Source organism: Taudactylus pleione, unplaced genomic scaffold (genome assembly GCF_031769625.1).
Source record: "Taudactylus pleione unplaced genomic scaffold, aTauple2 ptg000198l, whole genome shotgun sequence".
Taxonomy (NCBI): Eukaryota; Metazoa; Chordata; class Amphibia; order Anura; family Myobatrachidae; genus Taudactylus; species Taudactylus pleione.
The window spans coordinates 18,366,134-18,380,571 of record NW_028284600.1 but is presented as its reverse complement, the minus strand read 5'-3'; the positions used below and the strand labels follow the sequence as shown (position 1 = coordinate 18,380,571).

The following is a 14,438-nucleotide window of genomic DNA, read 5'->3' as shown; positions in this document are numbered from 1 at the left end:
ACAGGGGCGTGACCTGACATTTGCATCATTAAGCCCCGCTCCCTCACGGTAAAATTTCCAGCGATTGACTAGAATTTACATAGGGGGCAGTGCCAAGTGACGTGATTCATGTAGAAATGCGTCATTAGGCCCCGCCCCCTACATGGAGACCCGTGATCGGCACGGACATTTTCCTCATTCTGCCCACTTTACTAGGAAGTGGGCAGAACGCGGGAGAAATGTCTACCCTTTTAGGGGTGCGGGGGGTTACCCGAAAAATCGTGAGCCTCCCGCGAAAACCGGGAGGGTAGGCATGTATGTTGTGGGGTCATTCCACTCACTGAGTCTGATGTGACTTACCGTATTGTTGCCTGTGATTTTGGAAGAGGTGTAGATATCTGTTACTATTCAGCCCATATTTGCATAGCTAGGTAAGGACTTATCAGATCCATCGGTGGCGAGTGTACTGTATTGGTTATCCCAGTCTTTGCAGAGAGCTAGCAGGGTGGGTCTCTAGGCAATTTTCAATCTGTACAACCAATGCAGCAATGTCCATGTGAAAGGGACAATCATCGGGCATACTTGCAACAAGAGCACTAACTATTAAGAAACTAAGGCCCTCATTCAGAGCCGTACGCTCTGAGCAGAGCGCACGCTCTGAATGAGGGCCGCCCTCCATGAAAATGGAGCGTCCTCCTGGACACCACCCACAGGCTATACGAGCGTGCAGTTTGATGGCCGCGATGGTCGTGACCATCGCGACCATCGAAACTGCGAGCCGGAGCCTGCGGTTGAGGTTTTCAACCACAAGCTCAGGAGTGATTTTGGCTCTATCAGAGCCAAAATCACTCCCACTGACATCACTAGTGATGTCAGTGGGCCGGCTTCTGACGGGAGGCGTTCCCGTGGGAACGCCCCCGTCAGGGAGGCACGCCCCCGGCACGCCTACCAAAGGGGGCGTGCTGTCAATCAACATCGACAGTACGCCCCCTTTGATCAGACACAACGAGCGAAGGACTTTCCTTCGCTCGTCGCGTCTGGCAAATGCGCATGACGGAGCTCCCTCCGTCGTGCGCATGCTCAGTCCAGAACATCGACCCACTTGCGAGCGGACAGCCACTTGCGAGTGGGTCTGAATCAGGCCCTAAAACTCCAAACACTTTCTGCCTGCTGATGTAGAACTACAAGTCCAAGCATGTCACAGGGCATATTTGAAGTTGTCTGGAGTTTGATATAAACAAGTGGAACTACTAATGAAAGCATACTGTCTTGTAATTTGGGGAGGGGGTGCTCATTCCAGGAGTTATAACTAGTTACTATACCACTGACTATCTCCAATTATTTGTTCTTTAAAAATTCCACAAGCTTCCATCTTCTGACACGTTCTGGGTGTGTTACGCAACTTACAATGTTGTCAGAAACTCTCTCTGTGCTGGTCTCGGTTAATTTAACACATTAGACCATCTATTGTTTTTTTTTTTAACCTTCGAATCCTTTATACAGCTAAAAAATTTATTGCAAAACTAAGTTGACACAACGCATTTAGTTTAGGTCATCTCCTCGCTGTAGGTAAAACACAACCTCAACTTGTCACTTTATCCTCTTTCACTTCATCAAACACACTAAAAATACACAATAATTTGTCTCCTGCATTAGGGGAGGTTGGTGGAATGGGCTCTTAAAAAAAAAAAAAAAAAAAAAAAAAGAAATAACATGAACAATTTGCGTAAGAGAATTATACAAACAATAAAAAATATATTTTGGGTGGGGGGAGACACTATGGGGGCGATTCAGATGTTTTGCCTGCGGCTTTTTTTTTAAGATACCTAACAGCAATTCAATTGTTGCTCTGTCAGGGTGCGATAGCCGTCGGCGCCGGCATTTCTGCATGCACTCAGGAGGGTGCGAGCAGAAATGTGTGAGAAACCCCCTGGTTAGGACGCGCTAACCGCAGTTAGCGCTTCCTAACCGGAATTTTAGATGGGTTTAGCCGTTTTACACGGCAAAACCTGGTCTCATACGGAGCGAAGAGGGCGATAATTAATGAGCGCCACTTGATAATTGAATAGCAAAACTGGGCGCTCATTAATTATCACGGCTTAAAAAACAATTGAATCGCCCTCTATAAGTATTTCGAGCAGCTTTATTTTTGATACGCTGTGCAATGCTGCTTCCCTATGTTCAGAGAACATTTAAAGTTCCACCTAAACTTAATTTTTAGCTAACATTCGCCCTCCTCGCAAGTAGCATGGTGGAAACTGTGCTCTGTTAGTTTCTAACACTGACAGGACAGAGTTGTAGTTCTGCTAGTTCAGTGCCTGCGTTACAAATGAGTTTAGTACTGATTTGGTATAAATTCTCCTTGTTTGTCATGGGGCAGGCAGAGTTGGGGTTGTAGTCTAGATAGCTTCTCCTGAACTTTGGGAAACCCTAGGATGGGATTCTTACATCTCCATTAGTAGCGAAGAGGAGGGATATTATGCAGAAATCATTTTGGTATACGTTTACCTATAAAGTAGAATGTAGGGATGTGCAGGCTCAAGCAAGTGGTGTGAACATAAGCTAACCCATCCCCCTGGGTCAAATATTACCCAACCTACCCCTACCCCCTCCACGAGGACATACACTACCATTCCCGCTCCCCGGGACATATGTGGTACCCTGGGTGTTGTAGTGGGCACAGATATGTTAGATATAGATGGGACATTTCAGCTGAGATGGCAGCTCCAGTGGATCTTCCTTCTCCTTTGGCAGTGACTTATCCTTAGCCCTATCCACCTTAGACTGTAGCAGAGAGGCTAGTCCCATACACACAGTAAAATTACATAATGCGATGACCTTGGCAAAGTGATCAAGTAGATTTATTAGGAGGATGTAGATCTAGAGCAGGTCACTGTATGAAATTAAGGATCACCATACATATAACAGGAGATTGCAGCACAAAAAGGAATACACAGTAGCAATTTCAACACAGTGGTTAGCAATATAGCAGTGAATAGACAATGGTCAATAACTCTTTCCAATAAGAGTATTTATCTTTGCTGCTGTAGCACCATTTTGGCTATAACTAGGAAAAGGGCAATTTCTAGGTTGTCTCTATATACTATACTTTTTACACACATTAACCTTTGCAAAACATGGATATACAGTAATAGCAAAACAGATTATTACTCAGCAGATTGAGCAAAAAACTGAAATCTATTCAGTATTTTACTTTTAAGTGCACACAAAGTTTTGTCTTTGGAATACGATCACTGGCCTATAACATACATGTATTTGTAATCCACAATTGGTGATAGCAATAAGCTTAGCATCTAATGCTGTTCTTTCATAATTCCAGAGAGAAATATCATTGGTTTTCCAGTGACAAGGCACAATAAACACAGTTCCACTTGCAATATATCCCAATTATCTTCAACACTGCACAGAAACAATAATTCAGTTCCAAAGTGCTCTTTAAGTCAGCTCAATATTCTCTAGTAATTCAAACAAGATGAATATTTTATTTATTTATTACAAGTTATTTATACAACACACACATATTCTGCAGTGATTTACAGAGAATATTTGGCCATTCACATCAGTCCCTGCCCCAGTGGAGCTTACAATCTATGTTCCCTATCACATGCACACACACATACACACTAGGGTTAATTTTGTTGGGACCCAATTAACCTACCAGTATATTTTTGGAGTGTGGGAGGAAACCGGAGTACGTGGGGGAAAACCACACAAGCACAGAGAGAATATACAAACTCCACACAGTTAGGGCCTTAGTGGGAATTGAACCCACGACTTCAGTGCTATAAGGCAGTAATGCTAACCATTACACTGACTGTGCTGCCCTGAATATAACACTGTTTACTCAAACTTATTTTCTTGCACAAGTCAGGATTATATACAAAACAGAAAGAAAAGAAAAAAAAGACTCTGTATGGGGGCACACTTGAAAGGGGATTGACTATTTAAAACTTAACTTTTATTATATATACATGTAAAATATAGTGTAGAGCTAAAAATTGTATTAAAAAGCAAGAAGTAATTTCTATTACTTTTGCAAAAGAGCGAAATATAAATCTTAATGAAAAATGATGAACAATATTATACTGTAATCTATAGCCGGTGACAGACTTATGCTCAACTCTACCATATTTACTGGGTATATTCCCTCATTAGTGAGCACAGACAATATATACATATGTATTTCAGCATACTAAGGGCCATATTCAATTTGAAGCAAAAGTCCATGTCCGGACTTTTTGCCGTCATCTGAGGTTTTGGCTGTGATAAAGTATAGCACTCATCCCAGCATATCCCCGTATTCAATTCCAAATCAGCGAAAACGGGACCCGGCGAAAACGAAATTGGCAAAAAGTCCTGTCTTTTTTGGGGAAATAAGCCTGACACCCCCCTACAGATGCTCTGACATGGGGTTCACTATGGGTACCCCAGAATAACCCTGCTAAAGGTATTCGGGTATTTAAATGGTCTCAATAAGTGCTATTTAGCGTCACTGAGCAAGTGGTGAAGAATAGTATTTAACACTGGCTTTTTTGGAAAAATAAGTAGTCCCATCAAATTTGGGGTACATGAAAATTGAAGCAAGCATATTTAAAAATCGCTAAAATCAAGCTTTAAAATGCGCAAAAAAGCGCACCTTCAGCAAACACCTGCAATCAACAAAACACCTCCCCCATACTTGCAGACCCCCCCAAGGCTATTTCGCTAGTTTTTGAAGTTGTACCCCCACTTTGAATTTTTTTTTGCCCACGTTTTCAAAGTGCTTTTTTGAGGTGTCCTTTGTGGGGTTTTTTAGCGTTTTTTACACAGTTTGCGTCAAGGGGGGTGTACAAAGGGTACAGAGTGATTTCCGTACCTCTGCACCCCAAAACCCCAATTCTGCAAAAAGTGCAGAATTGGGGTTTTGGGGTGAAGAGGTACGGACACTCCAAAAAAGCACTTTGAAAAAGTGGTCGAAAAAAATTTCATAGTGGGGGTACAACTTCAAAAACTAGCGAAATAGCCTTGGGCAAGGGGGGTCTGCAAGTATGGGGGAGGTTTTTTTATTGCAGGTGCTTGCTGAAGGTGCATTTTTTGGTGCACTTCAAAGCTTGATTTTAGTGATTTTGAACTGTGCTTGCACCCATTTTCATGTACCTCAAATTTGATGAGAATACTTTTGGCCAAAAAAAGTTGCTAAATGCTATTCTTCACCACTCTCCCAAAGAAACTAAATTGCTCCTATTGAGACCATTTAAAAACCCCAAATACCTTTAGCAGGGCTATTCGGGGGTAAGCTAGAGGGCAGCATCTTAAGCTAGACGGCTTGTTATTGCCGAGGTGAAGATGCCTCCATGTCCAGGCGCCAGGAATAGTGGGGAGAACAGGGAGGGGGGGTTGATGAAGGGGTGCAATGCAGAGCATGGGGTGCCCTGCAATTAGGGACAAGGGCTGCAGGGTAGATGTTGGGGCTTGCATTACCAGGAGCGCTAGCAGGGATGTAAGGGCTGGCTGGAACCTGTAGTGCCATGGTTGAAAGCTGCGGCGGGGGATGTGCTATTATTATTATTTGTCGACCTATAGAACCTGTCGACCTCGATGGAGTCGAAGTACGGTGGTCGATGTATGTATTGTTGATCTAACTGAGGTAGATCAGACAATGGGATACCACAGCCACTCATGTAGACATCAGTGTGCTGGAGAGCGGCAGCAGTGGCTTCACAATGGGGTTGCGGGCTGCACCCGGGTGTCATCCGCCAAGGTTGACACCAAAGTGCAGACCCCCCCTTCAGTGACAGCAGCCGGGTGCTGCATTGTAAAATTACATGCAGCACTCGGCTCCTGTCACAGTAAGGGAGCCGGCACTATAAGTACAGTGGTCCACGGGGGCAGCCCGCACCTCCCGGACCCCCGGAGAGATTTAAACCGGGGTTCAGCCATATGTGATGCCACTCCCCTTATCACAAGACTACACCCCTTTTTCCAGACACACCGCCCGCACCAGGTGCATCTAAATTCTAAACGTAGAATTGACACTGAGCAGCAGCCATTTTCGTGTAGCAAACATTCTCATTCTTCAATGCCAGGGTGGAGGGTGGTGTGTGATAACATCATAAATGCATTGCGCCCACCCTCACCAACCTCAGGTAGATTGCTAGTCTCTTCATTGAGTCTAGGAGATCACCACTAAGTTAGGGAGAGATGGCAAGTACAGTATGCATCTGGATCACTTGCAAAAGTCTCGAGAAAAAGTCACAGGCTATAAACACATTTTCTGAGTTGCCCGACAGGTTTCTGATTTGTATTTAGCTGCAAGAAAACCTGCAATAACGTCCTGGCTGTAGAGCAATGGAATGCAACATGTTTTGCAAAACATCTCTTTTTTTAAATTGAATTATTTGACAATACCCACAGTGTATTTTAGGTAATGTTACATTGCCTATGGCCCTTTATTTCCATGTAATACAACAATTAACTTGTCACAACAGCATAGCATTATTTAATCTTTTTGCTTGTTTTATAAAGCCAGTTGCCCACATAAAGGCATTTTGTGGTTTGGTTAAAACTCTAATTGCAGTTTCCTTGGCAATAGCTAAGCATTATTCTCTGAACACAAATGTTAACATCCTGTCAGAACTGGTATTTTGATTTTTACATTAATAGCATTCATAAAAGTCATTAAAACAGATCATGGTTAGAACAGCTACAGTACAACCGATACTTCAGCTATTCAGAAAATCATCGTTTGCATGGTTTTGTTCCCAGGAATCTACAATGAAGAGACACTACTCCATACATTTAGTCGATGACTATAAAAATATACACCTTAGCAGAGCCGTACCTAGACTTTTTGGTGCCCTGTGCCAGAGAGAGCATTGGCGCCCCCCCTCCTCATATTTTAAATAGGACCATAACATAGTGCACCTGAAAAAGGACCATGGCCTCATGGAGAACGGCCATGGAGATAGGGGTGGTAAGGGGATGATGGGGATAAAAGAAGAGGAAGCTACAAGTGAGAATGATAATAAACAGGAAAATTGACAAGCCCAAACAGTGCCCCCTGCCCTGCGCCATGGCACAGGCCGCACCACCCTAGTTACGGCCCTGCACATGAGTAATACCCCTTTTACACCAGAGCTAAAACCCGGGTTATTGCAGGGTTAACCCAGGTAACTCCTTGGTGTAAAAGGGGACAGGGTTGGATTCCCGGGTCGAGTGACCCGACAATCCAACCCAGGTAACTTGCAGGGTTTAACACAGGACTGACCCATGAAACCCTGCAGTGTAAACGGCGCAATTCGGTTCACGATGACCTGGCTTCAGTGGCGCTTGGAGATGACATCATCTCCAAGTGTCCACTTCCATGCCAGAAGATCCGGGTCACTGCAGACCCAGCTCCGGTGTGAACGGCACCGACTTGGGCACCGATCCCGGGTCGGTGCAGGCTAAATTCCGGGTCTGATCCCATTTGGAACCCTGTTACAACCTCCTGGTCAGACCCGGAATTTAGGTATAAAAGCGGTATTAGTGTGAGCCCCGAAGTCGAATGAAAGCTACCATTTGTGTACAACACACCCCATCCTGCACTGTCAAACATGTTATACATAAGAAGCACAAATAGTTTACATTGTATATTTTGGAAATAATAGTGAGCCATAAAGCACTAGTAAAGTGACCTAAATTTGATTCCCCCCTCCGCCCCGCCTGCTGCTGATCTCGTCCCTCCAACCCCACCTCCTGCTCTGCTCCGTCCCAAACACCTGCGTCACCACTGTACAGTATGATGTCACTGCCCAATGCCCATTTCTTGATGTGCATTCTTTTAAAATATACATGAAACAGGGAAGATAATAAATGGCCATTATTAATATCGTCTTTTATTTATATGACATCTCCAAGTGACCATGGCGCCATACAGGGAAAATAAACACAAATAATTCAATCTAAAAAGGTACAAACAGAAATGTACAAGGGAATTAATTATACAGTGCAATATTTGGGCAGCTATGTAACCTTTTAAACACAATAGGGGGTATATTTACAAAAGTGAGAGTTTTTAGAAGTGGAGATGTTGCCCATAGCAACCAATCAGATTCTACTTAACATTTCACTAGCACCTTCTAGAAGATAATAGCTAGAATTTGATTGGTTGCTATGGGCAACACCTCCACTTCTAAAATCTGTCACTTTAGTAAATTTACCCCTAGTACTCAATGACCCAGTGCTCTGGGAGGGCGGATAGACAGGATCAGAGTCGCATACTGTAATTGGGAGTGCACTGAAGTAAGAGATAGGGAGGGGAGCAAGGGGTGGAGGGCCCTGCTTGTGAGTCTGTTGGTTGCAAAAAGGCATCAAACATGAAGACACATAGAAGATGGTAACACAAGCACACAAACTCTCAAATCCAAGTAAGAAAATAGTCTTCCGAGTACTCACTTAAATGTGTTCCTTTATTGATTCCATTACAATTTCCATGTAATAAACAGATATCCAGGCAAAGAAATTTAAATGTAGAAGTATAGACACACAGAGATGTTGCGTAGAACAAATTGTGTATACAATGTAGTATAACTGTAAAAAAAAATCTAATATCAAATATGTAATATCTACTATGTAGTAACTAAAAGGTATCCAATAATACTTGTCACATACAAAATATGATAAGGGGTCATTTGTATGAGCTTGGTGAGGAAAACCCAACTATTTGGCTAGGCATTCTATAAAATCACCATTCTAAAACAGATTTTAGTATCAGGCATAACAAAGAACATGTACTATCAGGACAGATTTACTTTTTAAATGGGCTTTGTCAAAATCTAACAATTAACATTTTAGTTTTCAATTAGTAGCTATTTTGGTAGATTTTATTATTTTCAGTCTTGATAAACATAATTTAAAATTTTCATGTGTAGCCACATATTGCATTGATGAATATATTTGGAAGCATATACATGACTAACTTTCTACTTATATAGTCCAATTTATTCTGCATTCTTTTTCATTTACAAAAGAGAGGATTATAGTCACAATTTGTTTTGCATAAAATGAAAGTTAAAAATATATATATTCAGTACAATGGTCAGTGTGAGACAGACAATGGACTTTTAAATGAGTTTAATATATCAAGCCTAGCTAAGTTCTGAGATACAGCATGGGCCATTTCTGGATTCCCTTTGTTACCGGACCATCTCACGTTTTCTGTATTAAAAGGTTTCATTCTAATTCATAATTCTACATAGCTGATGTTTCCTCCAGCCTAGTGTATCCTCCTGGCTTCAAAGGTCCAGTAATACTCTTATTTCTTATTAGGGTGGGATTTTTTCAATCCCACTCTAACACCTTTGCTTTATGAATGGTAAATACACCGAGGAAGGGAATTACAGCACCACTACCAGGGTCAGTTGGAGATAGGAGAACCATAGGGACCCTCAGAGTACCTTAGGTTAGTAGGATTCCGCATTACAGTGCTATTGGTAGTACCTAGAATCTTCATTCATTCATTTGGTGATTGAGTTTTTAGATTTGCGGCTCCAAATCTATGGAACTCGCCTCCTCGCACAGTTCTCGCGGCCTCCACTGTAGAAAACTTCAAAAACAGACTTAAGACTTACTTATTTGCTCACATAATTCATCGATATCCCTTTAGTTTTTAAAAAAAAGAAAATACAACCCAAATGTCTAGCTCTCTCTTCTGTAGTTTATTAGGGTTGGGTACGGGATGCTGGCGCTCGGGATCATGGCGGTCAGAATCCCGATGCCGGCATCCTTACAGGGTTAGGATACACACACCTGTCGGTAAGAATACTAACCCTACCTCTACCCCTTACCCGCCCTCCCCGCACCCTAAACCTAACCTCCCCCCTAGTGCCTAAACCTAACCCTCCCTCCAATGCCCAACCCTAACCCTCCCCCCAAGTGTCTAACCCCCTCCCCTAGTGCCTAACACCTAATCCTAACCCTCCCCCTAACACCACTACTTACTGTCGGGATGCCAGCATCGGGATCCTGACTGGTATCGGAATCCCGGCGCCAGCATTCCGCATGTCGGGATTTGAACTGCATCACGTTTATCAATACTTACATTTATTTTGTACTGTATCTTGTGTTTTAAAATGCAAATGTAAAGTACTTGTTTGCTAATGAGAGAAAGGAGCTGTAAATAAAAAATTTTAAATGATAAGTATTTTTATTACTGCTTCATTTTTTTATTTAGCCATCTGTTTCCTTCCCTGTGCTCTAGGTTGGCATTGTCTTGCATTACTCCAGTCTGTGTACAGTGTTGTGGATTGGGGTGACTGCTAGGAATATTTACAAGCAAGTTGCTAGAAAACCTCAGCAAAACCAGAATGGTGACCAGCCTCCATTCCCAAAGCAGCCAATGCTCAGGTATGTGTATTCTTACGTACGGTGTGCATGTCATTCATTACTTTGCTTTGTCCTTTGCCGTCACTGAACTCCTGTTCTGCTAGATTTAAAAAGATGAGGAAATGTTTAACTCTGACAGTAATCACAATGACACTGACCTGCTGGAGACTCTGGTTAAAATCCCAACCTCAACCGTTGTGACCTTATAGAAGTTTTCTTTGCATGAGTTGTATTGGTAAAGCCCAACTTCCTTGCCTCTTCCTGGTAAACCCCCAAATCACATTGGTAGGCATCTCGTATAATGGAGTCTATGTACTAAGCCTTGGAGAAATTTAAAGGGGTTGGAGATAAAGTACCAACCAATCAGCTCCTGTCACTTTACAGGCCTTATTTGAAAATGACAGTTAGGAGCTGATTAGTTAGTACTTTATATCTCCCCAAGACTTAGTACATAGACCCCAATGTCTTCAAAATGTTCCGTTGCATTGCTCCATATGACCAGCTACACATCCTTAGGGGGAGATTTCTAAAAGATTTCAAAGAGATATAAAAGTGGAGAAGTTGCTCGTAGCAACCACTCAGCTTCTGTCATGTTACAGGCTGTGCTAAAGAACTTGATTGGTTGCTATGAGTAACTGCTCTCCTTTTTCTCTCTCCAAGATTTCATAAATCTCCCCCTTAATTTCTAAATACACCCTCAACTTTTATTTCCACTACGTATCATTAACCTGTACACTTTTGATTTAGAAGTACCCTCCTCTTTCACACAGACAAAGCAAACAGTCGGCTTAGAGAAGTAGACAAAACATATATTAATGATAAATCTAATAACCATGCTTAAAATATAGGGTAGTATAAGTCTAACGTATCACAGCGGATCGTCCTGCATCATCTGTATACAGTATGTCAGAGTTGAGCATCCAGCTTTGTATTTACAACACTTCTGACTATAGAATATAATGGCGTTGTGTAACCTACATGTTTGGATGTTTGGAGATATCTTACCAGTATGAACAGTGTTTCATTTGAGTGCTGAAAATAACTAGCACTGTATAAGCTAAAACATTCAATGGAAAATAGTGAATTAAAAATGTGCCGTCATGCTTTCTAGATTGACAGAACAAGTTTGTTTATGGAGAAAATTATTTAATAGTTCTTGCCTCTAGCACGTTGCCATAACCGCCAGGAGGGACATCCCACTTCAAAGGTCATAGGCTTGAGCTTTTCTTGTGCATCAAGAGCAATTTATCTCTGTAGCCATGGAGACTGCTTTCCTCGTTGCAGTGTGGAAAAAAAATCCCAACATCTCTCACGCAGAGAATAAAGAGAATATCGGTGTGAAAATCTTGGTTTACTAACGTCATAAAATGCAGTACTATGCGCAGAGGCAGCTTTATACTGTAGCTTGCATGGTGCCATTTCTAAGAACAGAGAGAGTGGGATATAGAGAGGAGATTTCAGGTGTTTAAAAACTACAGTGTGCAGGAACTAGAAGATCAGACAAAAGGTGAATGGATACAGGCTCAGGTAGCAGTAAGTGGGGGAAAGAGACAGGATGAGCACACAAGGCTTGTGAAGAACATGTTTTTAATATTCTAAATCTTCTGGATTTAATGCACATATTTTGTGGCTTCATCATTTTGGAGAGCATGTTTTTTAATGCCATTGCTGTATTGTATTAACACACAGGTGATTATTTTTATTTTTAATCGAAGAACTCTTTGATGTTTAAATACAAAAAGTAAATGAAATTACACCCATTACATACACTCACCCTGCAACTAATTGCCAGCCAAAATCCCCGTGGCGCAAGGTAAAGCTATTCAATAAAAAAGCCTTTTTCCTGTGCCGAAAAATCGGGACTCACCCGCTCGCGAGCCAAATTTGGTGGATTTACCTCACACCTCCATGAGCTGCGAGGTAAAGTCCGACTGCAAGGACTCGCGCATGGGGTTCTCAGGGACCCGCGCGCGAGGAATCCCCGCTAATTGAATAGGTCCGGCGTGGCAGCCATGGAGCAAACCTTGCGGCTAATTGAATATGCCCCATAGTTTATTAAACCCTGCACAGAATATTATATAAAGGCACACATTATAATGTACTAGCGGAGTGTAACACAATTATCATTTAAATATACCCACTGAGTCAAAACCTTGGAACAGAATCTAGGTGTGTGAATGTATAATAAAAATATAGCCGATGGTCACAATACCAAGAGCGGCATCCCGATGGTAAGTATTAGGGTTAGGTTTAGGCACTGGGGAGAGTGTTAGGGTTAGACTGCAGGAGGGGAGGGTTAGGGATAGGTTGCGGGAGGGGTGGGTTTTTGTTAAGGGAAGGGTTAAAATACTTACCAAAATCCATCAGGATTTTGACCGTCAGGATGTCGCTTGCGGGATTCTGACCATCAATATATAAATATATATATTATATATATTCTAGTGCATGCGCTAGTGCATGTGCGGCTGCAGTTTATTTAGGATTTGCAGCTGTGGTAATATGCTGGTCTCAGCCTCCCCCTGTATTTTCTAGCACCAGTCATTGCAAGCCCTGAAACGCCCACTTCAATGTCCATGCACCGTGCAATTCCACCATCAGTGCAGCATTGACACTTACGACATCCTATGGCTGGTGCTGTGCCTCCTTCTGAATTTTCTCTAAACATGGCTTCTGTGGCTGCAGCTCTGCATTTGAGAACGCCGCCACGTTCACTGACATACACGTGACACCCCCATGCCATGCCCATAAGATGGAAATTTTTTGCATTCCCAGACACCTCCCGGGAACGCCCATGGTTGTGTGCCGCCAACTCTATTACAAGCGACTCTATTCGCAACAGCTGTCTTTGCATACACTCACTGGTGCGCATTTCTCTGACTTTTTGCGCATGTGCCATAGCAAATAATCGCTCAACTGCGCAAACATGGACACTCTACCCACCTCTGAATCATGTCCATAATGGTGGAGATAAAATACTTGGTGAGATCTTTGCAATATCATCAGACACATGCATTGCTCATCCTACACAAGAGAGTACCAGGCGAGGCAGCCATCTTGGGCGCACTACATAGCTTACAATGTGCAAGAAAATAAATACATGGAAATGACATACAAGGGTAAAATGAAAATGACTAATAGTACACACTGCATACAGTAAATAGTTCAACTTGTTCATCCTGCCCTAAAAGTACCAGATGAAGCAGCCACCTTGGGTGCATTACAAGGATTACAGGGGGCAGGATGCATAATTCACAAAAGTGGCCTATGTAGTGGGCAATTACAAGGGGGAGGGGGAAGTACAGTAGGTAGAGGTAGGTGGAGGCACTGTGTAAGTGGGCTTGGGTAGCAGGGGGGCAGGGAAGGGATGGTAGAAGAGAGAGTCCGTGATACCGCAGAGATTCTGGCTGAGCCCTGGTAATTCATGGGGGTGTGGCTTAATATAAAGAGGCGTGGTCACACATCCTTTAAAAAAAACCTGTAAGAAAACAGTATTTGCGGTGCCGCATAGCCAGGTGCAGATCCAGAGGGGACATTGTGGCATTTTTGAGTTAAGATAGTGGGGGAAACTCCAGTTATAACTCTGCATACTTAAAATTACATCCTTAAAATGCAGCCCTTAGCTGGAGTGCCACCAGACTTTAAGATTGTGAGTTGCTGCCTCATAAACTCAATGTATGATGTAGATGTACTGTATGATACTTGTCATAGGCAGCAGTCATGGCAGTTAGGGTGTATAAGGTAGCAGCTGATAAATGGTGCTCATATTCAGATCTCTAGCTGTGGCAAAGTTATTATTAACCCAAAAATAAAGAGATTGTAAAGTCAAAGGTATTACTATGCCTCCCCTATGTATAGATCACAATGTTCGGTACAAATTCCTGAAAAGCCAATTCAGCTTAGGTGCTGGTGAGACTTAAACAGGAAAAGTTTATTTTGAGGCAATAAATACCATTGTGTCTAATTCTACTGGGCCTATTTATCAAATAATAATTCCGGGATATTCCCCAAAAACACCTGTTCGGGGGATACCCACAAATACTGAGGATCTCCCAAATTTTTGTAGGTCCCGAGCATTTTTCCCAAATAGGGGCTGC

At 42.6% G+C, this 14,438-nt stretch overlaps 1 protein-coding gene across 2 annotated transcripts in view; it reads left to right on the top strand.

Annotated features, from left to right (window-relative positions):
- The window catches only part of ADGRA1 (adhesion G protein-coupled receptor A1), a 1,066,191-nt gene that overhangs the window by 967,584 nt on the left and 84,169 nt on the right, over positions 1-14,438 (top strand). For both annotated transcript variants that reach the window (XM_088476934.1, XM_088476933.1), the window contains one exon: positions 10,220-10,365. In XM_088476934.1, coding sequence (XP_088333060.1) covers positions 10,220-10,365 — 146 coding nt within the window. The remainder of the gene's footprint in view (positions 1-10,219; positions 10,366-14,438) is intronic.